Source organism: Anopheles gambiae, chromosome 2, assembly GCF_943734735.2.
Source record: "Anopheles gambiae chromosome 2, idAnoGambNW_F1_1, whole genome shotgun sequence".
NCBI classification, from domain to species: domain Eukaryota; kingdom Metazoa; phylum Arthropoda; class Insecta; order Diptera; family Culicidae; genus Anopheles; species Anopheles gambiae.
Window position 1 is genome coordinate 55,761,656 of NC_064601.1, and position 17,346 is coordinate 55,779,001.

The 17,346-nt window shown below is 38.5% G+C and overlaps 1 protein-coding gene across 2 annotated transcripts; it reads left to right on the forward strand.

Annotated features, from left to right (window-relative positions):
* Positions 1–6,436: 6,436 nt before the first annotated feature.
* Positions 6,437–16,803, forward strand: LOC1274695 (uncharacterized). Of its 2 annotated transcripts, none has more exons than XM_313852.6 (8): positions 6,437–7,133; positions 12,105–13,119; positions 13,371–13,713; positions 13,844–13,970; positions 14,146–14,224; positions 15,803–15,942; positions 16,037–16,128; positions 16,222–16,803. In XM_313852.6, the coding sequence occupies exons 2-8, from the start codon at positions 12,110–12,112 to the stop codon at positions 16,339–16,341; spliced, it is 1,911 nt and encodes a 636-aa protein (XP_313852.5). In that variant the 5' UTR covers positions 6,437–7,133; positions 12,105–12,109; the 3' UTR covers positions 16,342–16,803. The 2 variants fall into 2 exon arrangements, with proteins under 2 accessions (XP_313852.5, XP_061508736.1); XM_061652752.1 differs by having other exon boundaries at positions 6,438–7,133; positions 13,844–13,967.
* Positions 16,804–17,346: the final 543 nt, after the last annotated feature.

Here is a 17,346-nt window from a genome sequence, read left to right on the forward strand (position 1 = left end):
GCGAGTTGACTGTACCATGGGATTCTTATTAGGCGCCACAACCTAATCATTCTAGGCCAGTCAGCCACTAACCGGCTTGACTATTAATTGGTATAACCATAACTTGTTGGATTAATCAGAGCAGTCCATCGTTTGGAGAGCTCGCCCCATTTAAGATTTGATACCATCGCGGGCATATTGTTAAGTCGTATGGCATGTAACATGAAACCATTTTTGAAAGATGATCTAAATTAGCGCGTGGCCACCAAGGTGGATTTAAAAATATCAGGTGGTGGACTCTAGTGCATTTTGACAATTCGTCACTTGACGTAAGGTCCCCAGGATTCAAACTTTGTTTACATTAATTAAATTTGTTCATATAATTTATCTACCCCATTTTTTCGATCAAATATTCTTTAAAAATATATTTTGGACTTTACGAGTTCTTATTTAACATTAAAACATGGATTAAAGTGTGTTATTTTGTGTTATTCCGTGAATTTATTCTATAATTCTTTGTGTTTTCGACATTTTTGATGATAAAAAATAGGAAATCATTATTTTTTTTCAATTTTTACATTAATTCCTCATTGTCTACGAGCCGCATGGACAATTTACTTGAGATTAGAACTCATGCTAGCATGATTTTAAATTTCGTGCATAAAAAAATCATCAAATCTTTTGTTGATATATTATATTTTTTTATAAAATCAATAGACACACTAAAATGCACATAATAACAAAGAAATCTGTTATATTTGCTAAGCTTTGTGTGCAGAAACCAATGGTTAACGGTTCTAAAATGACGTAAAGTCCCTCAACTATGGCGACCCCTTAAAGGCCCTAATTCACCACCTGATATTTTTAATCCTCCTTGGTGGCCACGAAGGTGACAAAATGTTGAACAAAATTTCAACTTTGTCAAAATTGCTTGTCAACTGCAAAAATGAGCTTTTCTCGTGGCTACACCAAAAATATACACAAGAAGGACAAAAAGCTCCAATATCTGAGTATCATCGATATTTTGTATAAGACTACTTAAAACAATTAAACACCAGTTGATAAAACACTTAAACCTTTCAATAATTGAAACAATAGGAGTTAAAATTTTCACGGAGCAAAATAATTTAACATTTATCACTGCATATCATCCCGGCTCGAATATTAATATGCAGGCATTCAAAAATGACATTATAAAACTAACGTCAAGAAAAGATAATTTTTTCATCTGTGGTGATCTTAATGCTCGCCACAAAATGTGGAATTGTGCTTCTCGTAATCAAGCAGGAAAAATCCTTTTTGAGGAATCACAAAGAAATCAATTTTCTATTTATTACCCAAATAAACCAACTTACGTCCCTAGAGATCCCTCTAGAATGTCATCAATACTTGACCTAGCTTTAACTAATAACCTTAACCTTTTTTCTCAGTTAAAAACAATCACAGCGCTAACTTCTGATCATCTACCGATTTCCTTTACAATTTACAATTCTAGAGCAAATATAATCCCTGAGTATAAAATCCCTGACTATAGCAAGGCAGATTGGAACAATTTTAAATCCCTTGTTAATCAATCTATTGACTTAACCTCAACGCATTTATGTAATATTCATAATGTGTCTCAAATCGATGAAATGATTAAAAAATTTACTTCAAACATAAACAGAGCACATGACAGAGCCATACCAACAGTGATTCCAGGTAAATTTAACATTATACTACCTGATCGTATAAAAACCTTGATAAAACTTAGAAATAAATTTAGAAAAAAATGGCAAAGACACAGATTAGATCCTTCATACCAAAACAATTATTATTTTCTTAAACGGAAAATTGAATACTTAATAACCCTGGAACGGAATAAGGCATGGGCTAATACATTAGAAAGTATAAATCCCCGTCATAATAACACGAATCGCTTCTGGAAGCTCGTAGGCACTATAAAAAACCATCAAAGAAATATTCCTACACTCAAAAACCACAACCACTATTTACTTACGACTAAAGAAAAATGTGAAGCTCTTAAAAATCATTTTCAAACTGCGCATAATATAACACATCATAATGTTAGTCCCATTGAAAGTAGGATAGTTAACAAAAATGAAAAATATTTGACTTCCAATATGAGAAAACAACCACATTCATCTGAACTTATTAAACCAAGCGAGCTTACGAGATTAATTAAAAACTTAATAAATAAAAAATCAACTGGTTGTGATAGAGTCAACAACAAAACCATTAAGCATCTCCCGAGAAAAGCCATAGTCTATCTAGTTCTTATTTTTAACGCATGTCTACAACTAGGATATTTTCCTTCTGAATGGAAAATTGCTAAAATAATTGCTATTCCTAAACCTGGTAAAGACCATACGAATCCTGAAAGCTACAGACCAATCAGTCTTCTAAGTTGTTTGGGAAAACTTTTGGAAAAACTGATTGCTAACAGAATTCGCAAACATGTCGATAACAATAATATTATACCTGAATCTCAATTTGGGTTTCAGCCTGCTAGAAGTACAACACATCAGATCCATCGATTAAAAAATAGCATTGTTGAAAATAGGGAATTAAAAAAATCTACTGGTTTAGTGCTTTTAGACAATGAAAAGGCTTTTGATTCGATATGGCACCAGGGACTACTTTTCAAACTTAATAAGTTTAATTTTCCTCCTTACATAACAAACATAGTAAGATCATTTTTGAATAACCGGAAAAACTCTGTACACATTGGAAAATCCAAATCGAAACCATACCATAATGTAGCTGGTGTACCACAAGGATATATATGCTGCACCAGCCTGGAAGGGAATTGCTCAGTCTCATTATAAAAAGGTACAAATTAAGCAAAACAAAATCCTTAAAATGATTATTAATGTCCATCCATGGTTTAACACAAGAGAGCTTCATAGGATTACAAATATGGCTACAATTAAAGAATACGTTGAAAGAATCAATAGAAAATATCACGATAGTTGTGAATCGAGCGAAATTCCCATATTAAATCAATTGGTAGCTTAGCATATAATTTAGCTAAATTTTAGGCTTAGTTATAGGCTATGGTCTTGTTTGTAATATATAATGTAAAGTTAGTTAGTGTAGTTTGCTTAACTAGGTTAGTTAGTTTAGTTAGCATATTTAGATAGGATAGTTTTCTAAAACAAAATTTGTGGGTTTTTTTTGTAAATTTTTCCCACGTTACTACTCAACATCAGAACGAAAACGAAAAATCCAGCAATTGCTACACAGAAAACATTAATGAGGAAAGCTTAAGAGTCGAACCCATTATCGCAAGGAAAACTTGTAAAACATAATTACATTTAATGCTTCGAATTCAAATAAACTACTACTACTACTACTACTACTACTACTGTATAAGACTACTAAATAGGTACATAAATCAATTAGAAACATGCATTTTAGCACTATTATCATAGCAATGGGCCACAACTGCGCCAAATAGCTGTTTGTTTACGCTTTTTCACGAACGTTAGACATGGTCACTTTTTGTCAACTTTTGTCAACTTTATTTTCTGGCTGCTCCAGGTTACAAAATTTTGACAAAAGCTCAAAAAAGTGATAAAAGCTCACGTTTTGAAAAATTTGTCAGCAGTTTGTCACTCCCTTCGCCTTTCGCATTATGATACTAAACAAGGTAAAATTGATATGTCAAGCTTTTCTAAATGTACTCAGAATTTTAGTAACATATACTATTAATCCATTACATAACAATCTATATAACTGATTCATATGATATAGATATCATAATAGTTTCTAATGCAAGAAATATTTAATTGTATTTGTTTTCCTTTCTTTACCTTTCTGATTTTCCTGTACAGATGGCGCTGTGTAGACTTTGTGCTGCGGAGCTTTTCCAAAAGCTTCAGGTTAAGTACTGTGCCTGGTCTTAGCTAAAGTCTATCAAAACAATCAACCCGAAGCTTTACTACAGTCTTTCAGTGCACCGCAAATATTTGTTGGTGTGCACGAGCATCTACTTCCTTGGCGTAAAGCCGTGCCCGGTTATGGATTCCTAGAATTGTTTTAATAGGGAAACGGAGTGTCCATTGCTACGGTAGGTCAATTTGGATGAGAATTAATCGCATCCGATGTAGTCCTGCGCGTATATCGACCACCAATTGCTCAAGCTCGTGAGTAAACATTTCAAATTGCAATAAAAACAGCTATACCCATGCTACGAGATTGGCTGTGGGCTTTTAGCAAGTGCAATCAAACATGAGCTAACGCTCTCGCTTTCTGGTTGTTCTATTGCGGATGATTCCACTTGTTGATCGCGTAAATAATGCTCTTGCGAAGGGCCTCCTTGCTCATCTTCCCGCGTGCACGCTGCGCTAGCATTAGCGGAAGATACACGTGGGCTTACGAAAAGTGTCATCAATCAAAACTGTTTATGCGTGTCCTGCTTCGCGTTTCCCGTTCACCCACCCACTGATCACCCGTTAATGAATGACAGTTAGGCGTGCCAGGACACAGCGATTGAGATAACAAGTTTTGCGAACTGTGAAATATTCGTCCTGATGGGACTGGTGGACACTTTAGCGAGCACAAGCATCGGATAGGATTCGTTCGTCCTCTCCTAACACACTGACAATTGGATGCTTCATTCAATCTGTATGATGAGGAACAAGATAAATGAACTTAATATAACTTGTTTAGTTTTAAAATAGCCTTTTTCATGTCGCTCATATTTTTATTCACAGTCAGAAGCAATACGACCAAATTCCACTTGACCAATGTAAGGAAAGTATAATTCCACCTGTTGAATGTATAGCTGTAGTCTGAGTCACCCGAAAAAAAAATCAAATAATCCAAACAAGTACAATCAGTCCTTGCGTGAATTCAACTACATGTATCAACGAGGGATCTAGTGGTAAATAACGCTACAAGTATTGACGAAAAAACCGACATAAACAACGGTTACCACACTCGAACCAATTGTAGTGTATGGCTATGATTTGAATATACAAATAAAAACATCTTCGTTTCACCCACCACATCAACCAGACAAGCGGCACGCATTTTTTAACGAAGAACCCCGTTTAGTGATTTGCATTGGCAAGGATTCTCGCCAGCGTTTCACTCCGTAACGCAATCGCTTGGACGAGTATATCTCACTTTCCTTTGGCGGAAACGGAGAAGAGCGATGGACGATAAATCATCACCCGGGGGCCAAACGGATTACCGAAGGGTATGGTAATACGCGTGGTGTCATGATTTATGGTTTTCTTCTCGAATGATATGAGTAGTGATCTGTTTCCGCGATTTTTCCACGGAGTGTTTTTGTTGTGCATGCCTTTACCGCCGGCACCGAAATAGGTGACGTAATACAAAAACCACAAATACATGGGCAAAAACACATACGGCCGCCTGGGCAACATGTTCACCGATGAAATGGTATGCTCGGTTGGGTCAATTATTTCCTTTCTTGCAGCAGGGCGTGCAATATTACCAGACACACAGCAGCGTGTGTCAATTATGGATGTATGGTTTCACCGCACAGCCAAGCATGCACGAAGACACATCAGCTCAAATTTATTTACATCGACAGCTACACTTTAGTGAAGCAAGTGAACCGTAAACCGTATACGATAAATTGCCGGACGACCAGGGCGCTATTTTAGTTTGTTCTCCATGTAGCAAATAGTTTGCAGGCAAACCAAACAACACAATAGCTCTATTGTTTATCATTTCATATACAGTGCAATTGAAGCATCATTGTGTCATTTATTAAATGCAAAATTATAACTACGACAACGATCTTTTACGCACTTTTATCACAGTTAACCTGTGATTTGCGAATCGGCCTGATGAAAGATGCCCACACTTTTCCCATCCCGCAAAATTGGCCTTTTACAGACAAAAGAATAAATTATCCCAAGAAGAAGTGTAGTGGCGTTTCGTGCAAACATACAAACATAACTGCTTTCATGCTGCTTCCCAAAGCTTTTCAGTAAGGCGATAAAAATAGCTTTACTGCGATAGCAGAATCGCTGAATGGTTACACCACCTCTCATACCAGTACCAGTATCGACCCCTCTCCACAGACATGTGGACAGTATACCGCAAGGAGGAAGCCCAAAACGCATTGCGAAAGGCTCCAGCAGCGGTGATGAAATAGCAAGATAAAATAAAAATATTCCAACTACTGCTTCACACCAGAACAACCACTCACTGCTGCCGAATGCAGTCGTTGTCCTCTGGCTCGTTGATGAATTTGTTTTTCCGTATTCGTAACCGCGTCCCTGTCATCTCCCTACCGTGCGTCGGACAACACACACACACACACACACAATGGCTCCTCAAATAACGAAAAGTACCGTGGGGTGGTAGTACATCGATGGTCCTATCCGCGACAGTGTCTACACTAGTCGCCGTCGTCGGCGTGTTCGTTATCCTGTCGTCCTAGGTCGGGAGTAACGCGCGCGCCGCACGCTGTCACACAGTCTAACGGACGATTTGTGCCGACCAATGTGGGTGTTTGTGTGTGAGTATTTATGTATTTGTGTGTTTGTGTGTGTGTTAGTCCGCGTAGTCCTATGAACCGCCTATACCGGTTCGAACGGTGGTACTGTGATCAACTGGTGGCGCACTCGTGTAGTGTTTCGGTGGGCACATTTACTATCCTCGTCACCTCGGTTTGAGATGAAGATGTCTTTACTACGCGACGAGTCCGCTGGCATAGTCAGTCGTCCGCACGCGTCCAGTGAGTTCGGATCGGTTGGTCCTAACGCTATGGTTAGCCAGCGGGATCGCTTCCATATCAGTTGCTATCTCATCTCAAGGCAGCCGGCAGCAGTGTCGTTTCATCTAATCTAATTTCATAGTCATTCAAATTCTATATTCAAGCAAGTGCACGAACGCAAACGGGACGGTGAGTGATCAGTGTGACGGTACGATAGGTACACGTCGACGTGCTACCTCGATGCCGTTGCCGTTGTGCTATACCGCGTGGCGTGAAATATGTAATACGTTTCAACAAAACTGTCCCCGGAGAATACGGTGGTGAGAAGCGGCAGGCAAAGGATTACAGTTTGGTTTCTACACGTTCCAACCACATTCGGCACGCAAGACACGGTCTCAAAAAAGGAAACCGTTATCGTTACCATAACGGTGATTCTTCGGTAAATCTACTTTAGGTGGGTGGTAGGATGCAATTGTGTCTTTTGCATTTTTTTTTCTTCTTCTCGAGATAATTTTGTTTATGAATTCTTCGTTTGATAGAAGAACTATTTCGACATTTATTGTTCAATGTGCAACAAAAAACTACGTAACATCGTTTCTTGAACTTTGTACAAAAACTAAAACTGAAAGTGTTACAATAGACAAGATTAACTGAAAACTGAAAATTAATCAATGTGCGGGATTAGCTTCAAGTATAAATATCGCATGGCTTGATTGTTGTAGACAATTTCGGCAATATATACGATAAATTTTATATAGAGAAAAATGTTTACAGAATGTTGAACATTTCTACAAAATAATTTATGATTCATTCCCAAGTCTCTGATAAGAAGTTATGTTGAATATAATAATTGGAAGACATGGCTTTGGCCAAATGATTGTTCAGTGTTATTCAATCTGTACCAAAACGGCTATCAAGCTATCAAAACGGAAGAAGTAATTTTTAAAAGAAGAGATCTTCTAATATCATTCTGATTACAGTACTATTTTTTTCTTCAAGAATGGATGAAATGTTCAATACGTTCGTAAAATTGCGCATTTGAAACACTTTTTTGAAAAAATATATTTAAAATTCTATGTGGTACCGATTGACGTTTACAATCCAAACATCTTGGTCATCAAAATCAAAAACTAAAACTATCATCTACATCAATCAGTTGGCATCCAACACTAAATATGTCAGTAGAATTGAAATATGTGGTATTAGTTTCGCTGGAAACAAAAACAAACAAATAAAAATGCTTTATGCTTATGTTATGTGTTACAAAGAAATTTTGATGCATATTTTAAATTAATCCGTTTTTTATATCGATTTGAATAAAAATTTGGATAAAAACTCGATAAATATTTATAGCATAAATTGGTGTGTACAATAAAAATTCTATTGTTACATTAGATGCATTGCAAATTCCCCGCACGAATTAGTTACAACAATCCACACCATTTTTATATTGGACGTTGCATGAAACTGTTAGTCCAAAGCATTATTTTTTTAATTACTTCGATAATTATCGCACTCGATTGCTTTAAAAGCAGCTATTTACAACCTGTTGCTCTTTAGCTTACTAAAATAAATATCGAACACGTACCGGACACTATCTATGGGCTCCTGGGTACGCTAATACGATAGGATAATTTATCGCGTGTTTGCAATGTTTTATGCACCAATCTATCCATGTCCGTGCTTCATAGTGGACTCTTCCCCAACCATGCATCATCCATTCATTTCTTTTTCATCAAACTGTCGATGATGATTATTTGCGCTTTGGCAAATATTACACTATTGCTATCCGCTTCACTATTTTCCACGATTAGTGCTGCAAATGTGCATTGAACCAGTAGGCACGTCTTGGCCAACGCAACAGTTTACTTCTACCACTGCACCACTGACGGAGCAATATTACTCATCATCATGGACGTTTGAACGGGGACCGAGTGAATGTTGGGCTAGTCGTTGGTGTGGTGTACTTTCTTTACGCGGTCCATCAATGTTTATTACCTGTGGAGCATAAAATGAATCTAGTCTCGCCCAGTATACCATCTTCGACGTCGGAATAACGACCACCACCTTGGTTTAGATCGGAAAGCGTGTTAGCTTAGAAGACAAAACTCGTGCCTGCTCTGTGTGCTCTGTGGATATGGGCGCAACACCGGGCAAATCCCACAAAGTGGTAACAGAGATAAAGAAGAATCAGCTAGACAACGAATTAATTAAATTTATCTCTTCCTCCGGCTTTCTTTACGGTGACACTTTGCGATTAGCTTTCCGACCCTTGCGATCTTTTCTTTGCAATTCTCCATCGGGATGCTTCCATGGGATGGTTTAATTCTGGTGAAGGCTGATTTTTTTTTGCATGCTACACATAAACGCATTGAGAGGAGAGGTTAGGCATGGTTCTGAGTTGTTCTTTCAGCTCATGTTTTGAAATGCTAGGGATTACGATTTTCAAGTGAGATTGATGGAGGTCTTAGACATAACTGTGGAAGGTGGTTGTTGCCAAGGTTTTTTTTACTCATAGATGACCCGAGATAGTACGATCTTTGACCTTTGGTCAAATAGGCTCGAATGTACGTTAATGTTAGGGATGTAGAACAGCTTGATGTGCAACTTAGGGATATAATTGTTCGACAAAGTTTCCACTGTATCTGTATTGTTAAATGCAATATAACCCAAGCTAGGTATATATAATTTGCCTTTTCCTGCAATAACCCTGCCATGAACAAATGAAGGAGTTTGCGGGAAGCACTACAACTGTAATATAAATTAATCGAACAACACGCCCTAGATTGCGGAAGCTTATTCATGCGAATGTTCGTGATTTTCTAGACTTTTGCGGACAGCGCTTGTAATTAGATTTTGCCATCCCAGTCGTGGCATTGAACAAACAGCATCGTGTTGACATCTTTGGAAACTGAAAATACATTTTATGTTGTTGACATTTTCCATGACAAGAGAATCCTTTATGAACGAGCACGCCAAAGCGCGCCTTCCTACAAGCAACGAGCGATAAACATCCATCATGAACCAATTCATGCTGACCAATCGTTTTCGAAGGCTACCACCCTTTGTACGGAATGGATACGCCGCGTATAGGGTAGATCATGGGAAGGTGATAAACTTTTTTCCATGGGCCTACGTAGTGGTGCCGTATGTTTTTGAACCACATGTGTCGTAGGAAGGAAAGGAGTAAAATTTGGCGGTATTAACGTTTTTTTTCATACTGCGTTATTTTATGACTAGACAAAGCGGCGCTGTTTGTAGGATAATACTGTTTTCCTCTTAAAAGAACCTCATATTAGAACCAGCTAAGATATGATGCACAGAGCCAACAAAAGTCATTTAAAGCAAAGTACTTTTTCTTATATAAACGCTGTAAATAATGCATATTTCGTGTCAATTGTAGCACACATGTTTAATAGTTAGTATCCTAACAGATTTAGTAAGTATATCACTATAGTAAGTTAACACTTTGAACAGTATATCAAAGATTTCATTAGATTACATGGCGAAGTATCTTGCAGTATAAACCTTTCTTAATCCATAAATAACCTGAAAATTGAGCACAGGATTGAAGCAATAGCATCAATTTAACAAAAAACACAATTCGGGAATCTGATACCGTTTGATATCAGTAGATAAAACTCCCGAAGATCTTTCTACCAATCTCACTTGCTGCGCTGCGCTCAGCTGGGCGTATGGAATATATTTTGGGCATTGTTGTGCCGCGAGAAAATTGAAACCAAATCGCTTCATTAACCCTGGAAAAAAGTCACGGAATGGTAGGGGGATGGTACACGATAAAATTTCCACATTGGCATCACAGGCTTTTTTGACACCGACCTCGAGGCCTATGCTCATCCTTGCGTTCCCGCGCTGGCCCTCGATTATCTCTTGCGGACGGTAGCTTCTGTCATATTGTGTAGCTCAACTAACGCAGCGACTCTTATGTATATATACTATGGTGAGGAGATTTTTTTAAATCCTATATCCTGCGAACATGCATTCATTTTTTCCCCCTATTTCAAGGACGTGATGTGTTTACTGATGGAGAACGAAAAAAATACGAAAATTAAAGCATTTCACATCCGTGGTGCGAATCAGGATAACAATAAACAAATGAAGCATTTTTAAAAGTTCTACATTTGACTTAGAACACATATTTTTAAATGCTAATGTTATAAAACGTGTTTACATTTTAGTTAAACACATTTCAATGGATTAGATGGTCATAAAAAAATATTAAACTCAACTTGTATAATTTACACTGAAGTAACCATTATTTTTTTCATTTTTTCATTATTCATTTATCATTCATCATTTTCATCATTTTTTATAAATAATAATAATATCCTTATGTAATCTTTTTTTTCATTTGATTTATTTTTATTTTTCATTACATCCTTATATTTCTATGCGGTGAATAAAATTAGAATGTTTTTTATTCCAAGTAATAAAAACGGCCAATTGTGTAGTCATTCAAAAAAAGTTCTTAAAAATATAACTTAATTATAACTAATAAAAACTCATCACACGCAATTTCAAATCATCTTAAAAACTAAAAACATTTAGTGATAACATATAACACTTTAATTAATAAATTAAATACATTTCCTTGTGATTCTCCGTCTTGTTCACGGTGAAAAAATCCAGCGATGAATCGCAAGGAAATGTATTTAATTCTTCATTTCAATATAATTAACGAACCTAATAGTTGGAGAATTGAATATCCTTTCTTTTGGTGTAGATAAGCCATATTATGATAAATATTTAATGAAGTATTGCAAAAAAAAAAAACAAAATTTCACGTTCACTTTCACACAAGATATAAAACCTTTAAGTGTAAAACAATTGACAAAATACCCTAGTTACTAAAGATGATAAACAGTAAATCCTGTGCTTGTGCTTGTACTTTCGTTACATAGGCACATCTTGAGAGTTTAGAAGTAATATTTAGAGTAATATTACCATTTGTCAAATGTATGATGATCCAAATGATAGTGATCTAATATTTAAAGTTTGGGGCAATCATACTTGTTGAAAAAAAAGATACATTTTCTGGTATCTTATCTGAAATCAAGATCACGATCGGTTGAAATAAGTGTGTGATATATTTATGAGCGTTTCTTGCGTTTCATTACTAACATTTGATCGGCGCATGTTCTACCAGTTGCTGGTATTATAAAGACATTTTTCAATATTCAGATGCATACATACATTTTTACCAGAATTGTTTGTGTCTTGGAACCGATTATCTCACTTTTTAAACAAATTATCTGGAAAAAATTATCCTCCAGCATAACATAGTTTTTCGCTTAACCAGTGAGTCACTGGAACGGATTAAACTCATTGTGCGGGATTCCAATGTGCTTATTTGGAAACAGCATTAAAAACAATGTTACTCATAAAAACTATCTTTCTATTTCAGAAAAAATGAAACCTCGAGCACATCACACCGACAGCTCTTCGATCAAATCGATCAGCTCTGAAGACGTCAGCACACAGCAGCACTATCATGGAAACATGTGCTGCAGTGCGGAAGCGAAGAATCCGGCCTTCAAACGGGGTCGCCAACTGCAGCAAATGCAGATGATCATTCTTCCATTTATACCAATCCTAGCACTGATTGTGCAAACTTCCTACGAGATGATCGAGATCGTTAGCTACCGCATGGAGGTGACAGAGATCGAAAACCAGGTTACCATGGCGACGGACCTGGGAAAGGTCGTGACGCGCTTGCAGCAAGAACGTTCCGACGTGGCATTCTACATCTATACCAACGGGATGACATTGCGAAGGAATCTGAACGACACGTTTCTCGAAACAGATCTGGCACTGGACAACATGTCGTCCTGGCCTGACATTTCGATACGCACTATTCAACCAAACAACGGTGAGGTAACGTGGCTTAACATGAGCGAATTCCGCGAGACACTGCAGGAGTTTCGCGCCAACATCAGCACCGAGGACAGTACAGTACCGCAGATTTTGCGATGGTACACGACCGCTAACGCAGCACTGTTGGAGCATCTTACCAACCAGATAAAGGATGCGAACAAAAGCGGGGTGTGGCGGTTTCTGTTGAGCTTCAAGAATTTGCTTCGTAGCATCGAAAGCTTAGATATATCTTCGGTGTACGGTATCAATTACTATGGTCGTGGATATCTCAAGCCCGATTCATACATCAAGTACGTGCAGCATGATATCCTCGGGCGGGACCTGTTGAATGGATCGCTTCATTTTGTTCCATCGCTGAAAGTGATCTATCGAAACATCACACTCACGATGCGAAGCTACGGCAACATAACCCAGTGGAGCAAAACCATCCAGAAGAACTTGCGACGAGAAGGAAACGTGGCTGATGCACGTTCGTACTACGAGTCTATGGCGTATTACATTGACGAACTGCGGAAGCTGCAGAGAGCGTTGCGGTCGATCATACGGTTCGTGGTGGAGGTCGTTTCGTATCGTTGTATTGGTGTTTGTATGTTTCTTTTTTTTCCGTCACTACTGTAGGCATGATACAAATCTTTAAGTTGATTTTTAAAATTGCATACCGTTTTTAAACATTGCGGGAGATTCGTCGCAAGTTCCGCTCTTCTTTGTGGCTTATACATTCAGTCAGTGATTTCCCTCGGTACTACTAACATGTTTTGCTTTGCTCTGTCTTTTGATGCCGGTCGGCGATCTCTAGCAATGAGGTTCAGAAAGTACTCCAGTCGGCAGACAACATGGAAACCTTCGGCATTGCCATCCTGGTGGTCGTTCTTATTGTTTCTCCAATCATCATCATACTGGTGCGAAATGCGGCCGCAACCATACAACTGTACGCTATTAATCTGGCTCACAAAGCGAAAGAACTGAAACGAGAGAAGCGTAAATCCGATTCACTGCTGTTCCAGATGCTACCACCAACGGTGGCCACACAACTGAAGCAGGCCCAAACTGTCCCCGCGGAGTACTACTCGGCAGTGACGATATTTTTCAGCGACATCGTTGGCTTCACCGAAATTGCTGCGGAATGCACGCCATTGGAGGTACGCAACCGCAGTGACAGGATAGCTTGGATGCCCTTCTCGTGTGGCCATTGCGGCGTCCCTGATATTAACCCAAAAATTTCTCTTGCTGTTTTTCTCGGACAATCTTTTTTTTTTTTGTTGACGACAGGTGGTCTCCTTCCTGAATGCCATCTACCGGATGTTCGACGAGCGCATTGAGTGTTACGATGTGTACAAAATCGAAACCATTGGCGACTCGTACATGGTGGCTTCCGGATTGCCGGTGAAAAACGGTGGTAGTACCCTACACTTCATTGCTAGCTTTGCTTTCCGAAACAGATACTCAAATTGTGATTCGTTAACGAAAATGTGTCCTGTTTTGTACCTGTATTTTTTCTTACTTGATTGTTATTTTCTCTCTATCGCCTCACATCCGCCTTCTTGCTGGCAACGTTTAATGGAATACGGCAGGCAACAAACATGTGGCGGAAATAGCAACAATGGCTCTGGATCTATTGGATGCTTCCGGCTACTTCAGCATACCGCATAAGTAAGAGCATTTCACACACACACGCTCACACACACACACCTGGGAATAGCAGGATCAGGAAGGGGCACTTAACGAACAGCGGTATAAACTGCTTTTTCTTGTTTGGCATTACGCTAACGTGGGCTCTAGCTTTCGATGGACTATCTATCTGTGCCGTAATGATTGACCTACAGCTAATGATTGTTAATTGTGAACAGGCTGATTGGTTCCAATTTTGAATATGGGGGCTATATGCTATTGTTAAGCCTTGTATTAGATATATATGTAAAATGGTTAATCTTTTTGAAACTGTTTTCAACTGTGTACTAAAATGTTCAAGTACTCTTGAACGTACTAACGAAAAAATAATATAATTAACTTCTGCTTAGTTTTTTGTGCAGCTCGGATATCAATCTGTACAGGTATTCCCCAATATACGCCATACTCGATATACGCGATTTCGCTACACGCTACATTCTAAATTTGACAGTTCTTTGAGCAAATTGTACTAATTTGACACATTAAAAGTCAAATGCAAAATAAATTCTCTTTTTGTCGAATTTTTAAACCCATTTTAAAAGGAACAAAATTGTAATCTTCAGTTGAAATCCAATTGAATAACTAATTTAGTGGCTAAAAACTTACCATTTCAAGCTAAATTAAACGAAAATTAGTCATAATTTGACTGAAAGCCTTGAAATTCGACTTATGCTAATATACGAAATACGCTATTGATTTCGGTCCGCATTAATAGCGTATATCGGGGAATACCTGTAGTTGAAAAACATCCAAAAAGTCTTCTAATGCCGAACCGGCATTGCTGTAGCGAGTCTGTAAAAAGTAAATGATTGTAAGGCAGTGTAACGTTCTCACCGCAAAGTACATCGTTTTGTTCCTTTTTACAACGCAGGAAGAGTGACTACAATTTTGTACTTTAAGTATTGATTATATATTTGCTGGTATTACATTGGTCGGTCTCGTAGTACAGTCGTCAACTCGTACGAATTAACAACATGCCCGTCATGGGTTCAAACCCCAAATAGACCGCGCCGCCATACGTAGGACTGACTATCCTGCTATGGGGGGGAATCAATTAGTCACTGAAAGCCAAGCCCACAAGTGAGTACAGGCAGGCCTTGACCGACATCGGTTGTTGAGCCAAAGAAGAAGAAGAAGGTATTACAAAACTCTTGAGTTTGCTGACAACAAATGCATTATAAATTGTCTTAAAAATAAATTGTCATTTGTCTTAATTCCATTCGACAACCGAGTATTCTAACGGGAGACTGCCGGATTGCCATGGTTCAATTTCCATCCGTATCGTCTTGCAGTAGCTAAAAGCTAAAAGACACATTAAAGGCTTTACATATTACTCATTTTGTATTTTTACCCTTGTACACTACCCTACCCCTGGAAAGGTTGTAATTTGAAAAAAGATAGATATTACGACACATTTGCCAAAGATATGGATTGAATTTATTTTTGAACATTAGTGCAAAGCTCTCATAATTTAACGATGGAGGCGCCTGGCACCTCACAAAGTAGCAACACTACTAGTTACAAAACAAAAACAAAGTACTCTCGCTTTTATTCTTGCAGGGCCAATGAACCGGTACAAATACGCTGCGGCATACATACAGGACCTGTGGTAGCTGGTATTGTTGGTACAAAAATGCCAAGATATTGCCTTTTTGGCGATACGGTTAATACTGCATCCCGCATGGAGTCTACGGGCGAAGGTTGGGATTGTCGCTACGCTTCTTTTACAATATCTACCTCCCACGTCATTCCAACCTTTTGTGTGTCCAATTTGTTCTTTGTTTCTTTTCACAGCTCTAAAAATTCACATTTCTGCCGAAATGAACGAAGCGCTGGTTAAGGTGGGAGGATTCAAAACGGAACACCGTGGATTGATCGATGTAAAGGTAAGCGAATGGTGCGACTAACGAACGGAAAAGAAAACTCGATATTATCAACCATTGATACATATCTACCATTTGCGTCTCTTTGCTTTCCAGGGCAAGGGCCTGATGGACACATACTGGCTAACGTGCAAGGAGGGTGCAACCCCGAACAATAGTCATGGAGAGGTGGCTTGGTTTGCGGATATGAAGCCGGTGTATTTAAAAATAGTTTAATGAAACACCAAACGACTAGCGACTGGCCTACATGAATTAAGAGAACTAGCAGCAGCAGCAGCAGCAGCAGCAACAGCTGCTCTTGATATGATGAAATTACTGACTGCAGCAAAGCTTCGGAAGCATGGTTTATTTTATGAGTTGTGTAATAGCCAATAGAGAAAGGTTTAGAACGAGCATGCAAAGCGCATGGATCAGCTTGAAAGGGTAGAAGTTTTGTTTATTAACAACGATACAAAATGGTGCAGTTAATGTATTGGTGTAACTTTTGTAACAATTGGTGTACGAAATCAAATATTGCGTTTGCTATTTGGCTTGCTATAAACAATTCGGTACATGCCTCGTATTTAAGCAAATAACATTACTAACCGATCAATTTTAACCGCCAGAGAGTGTCCCACATGTTCAATGTAAGGTTTCAAAAAGCCCATACAAAAATAAAGAAAAATAGAACTATATTGTAAAAACAAATGCAGTCATATAAGCTTTATCTCTTTCTAAATAGGCTTTCGGTGTTGTATTTCGTCCCACAAGTGTCCTTGCCCAACTACTACTTCAACTACTGCTACTTCCAGTATCGCCTATACTGGAGAGTACAAAATAGCCTGATCGCACGAAACAACGTTGGCGATACGTGCTTTCATGTCAAAACAGTGTGACGATAAACGATCTGATAAATGTTGCTGGGATGCAACTAATCGACCATTAATGCAACCCTCTACCGAAGTGTCAGGGTCGTGCCGAAGAGGGGTGCAACGTATAAAGCCCACTTTAGTAGCCAGGTGACAGAGGTGATGAGAACAATTATGTTCGTGGCCGACCACCATCCAAGCACCGACCTGCGTTGCGTTGAATCAGGCGGGCGTATGACTGTCCGAGAAGGGAAGGTATGCGTATGTTAATATTATTATCTTTTCACGACAAAACACTTCATTAACCAAATGACAATGTTATGGTTTACGGTTTGGCGGGTTTACCTATTTTTGGTGCCTGCAGCTGATACAT

Excerpts from the sequence above, each read along its gene's own strand:
- LOC1274695 (XM_313852.6), top strand. The coding sequence starts at position 12,110 with ATGAAACCTCGAGCACATCACACCGACAGCTCTTCGATCAAATCGATC. Across the intron at positions 13,971-14,145 it reads ATTGCCGGTGAAAAACGGTG|GCAACAAACATGTGGCGGAA; the intron begins GTAGTACCCTAC and ends GGAATACGGCAG. Across the intron at positions 14,225-15,802 it reads TACTTCAGCATACCGCATAA|GGCCAATGAACCGGTACAAA; the intron begins GTAAGAGCATTT and ends TTATTCTTGCAG.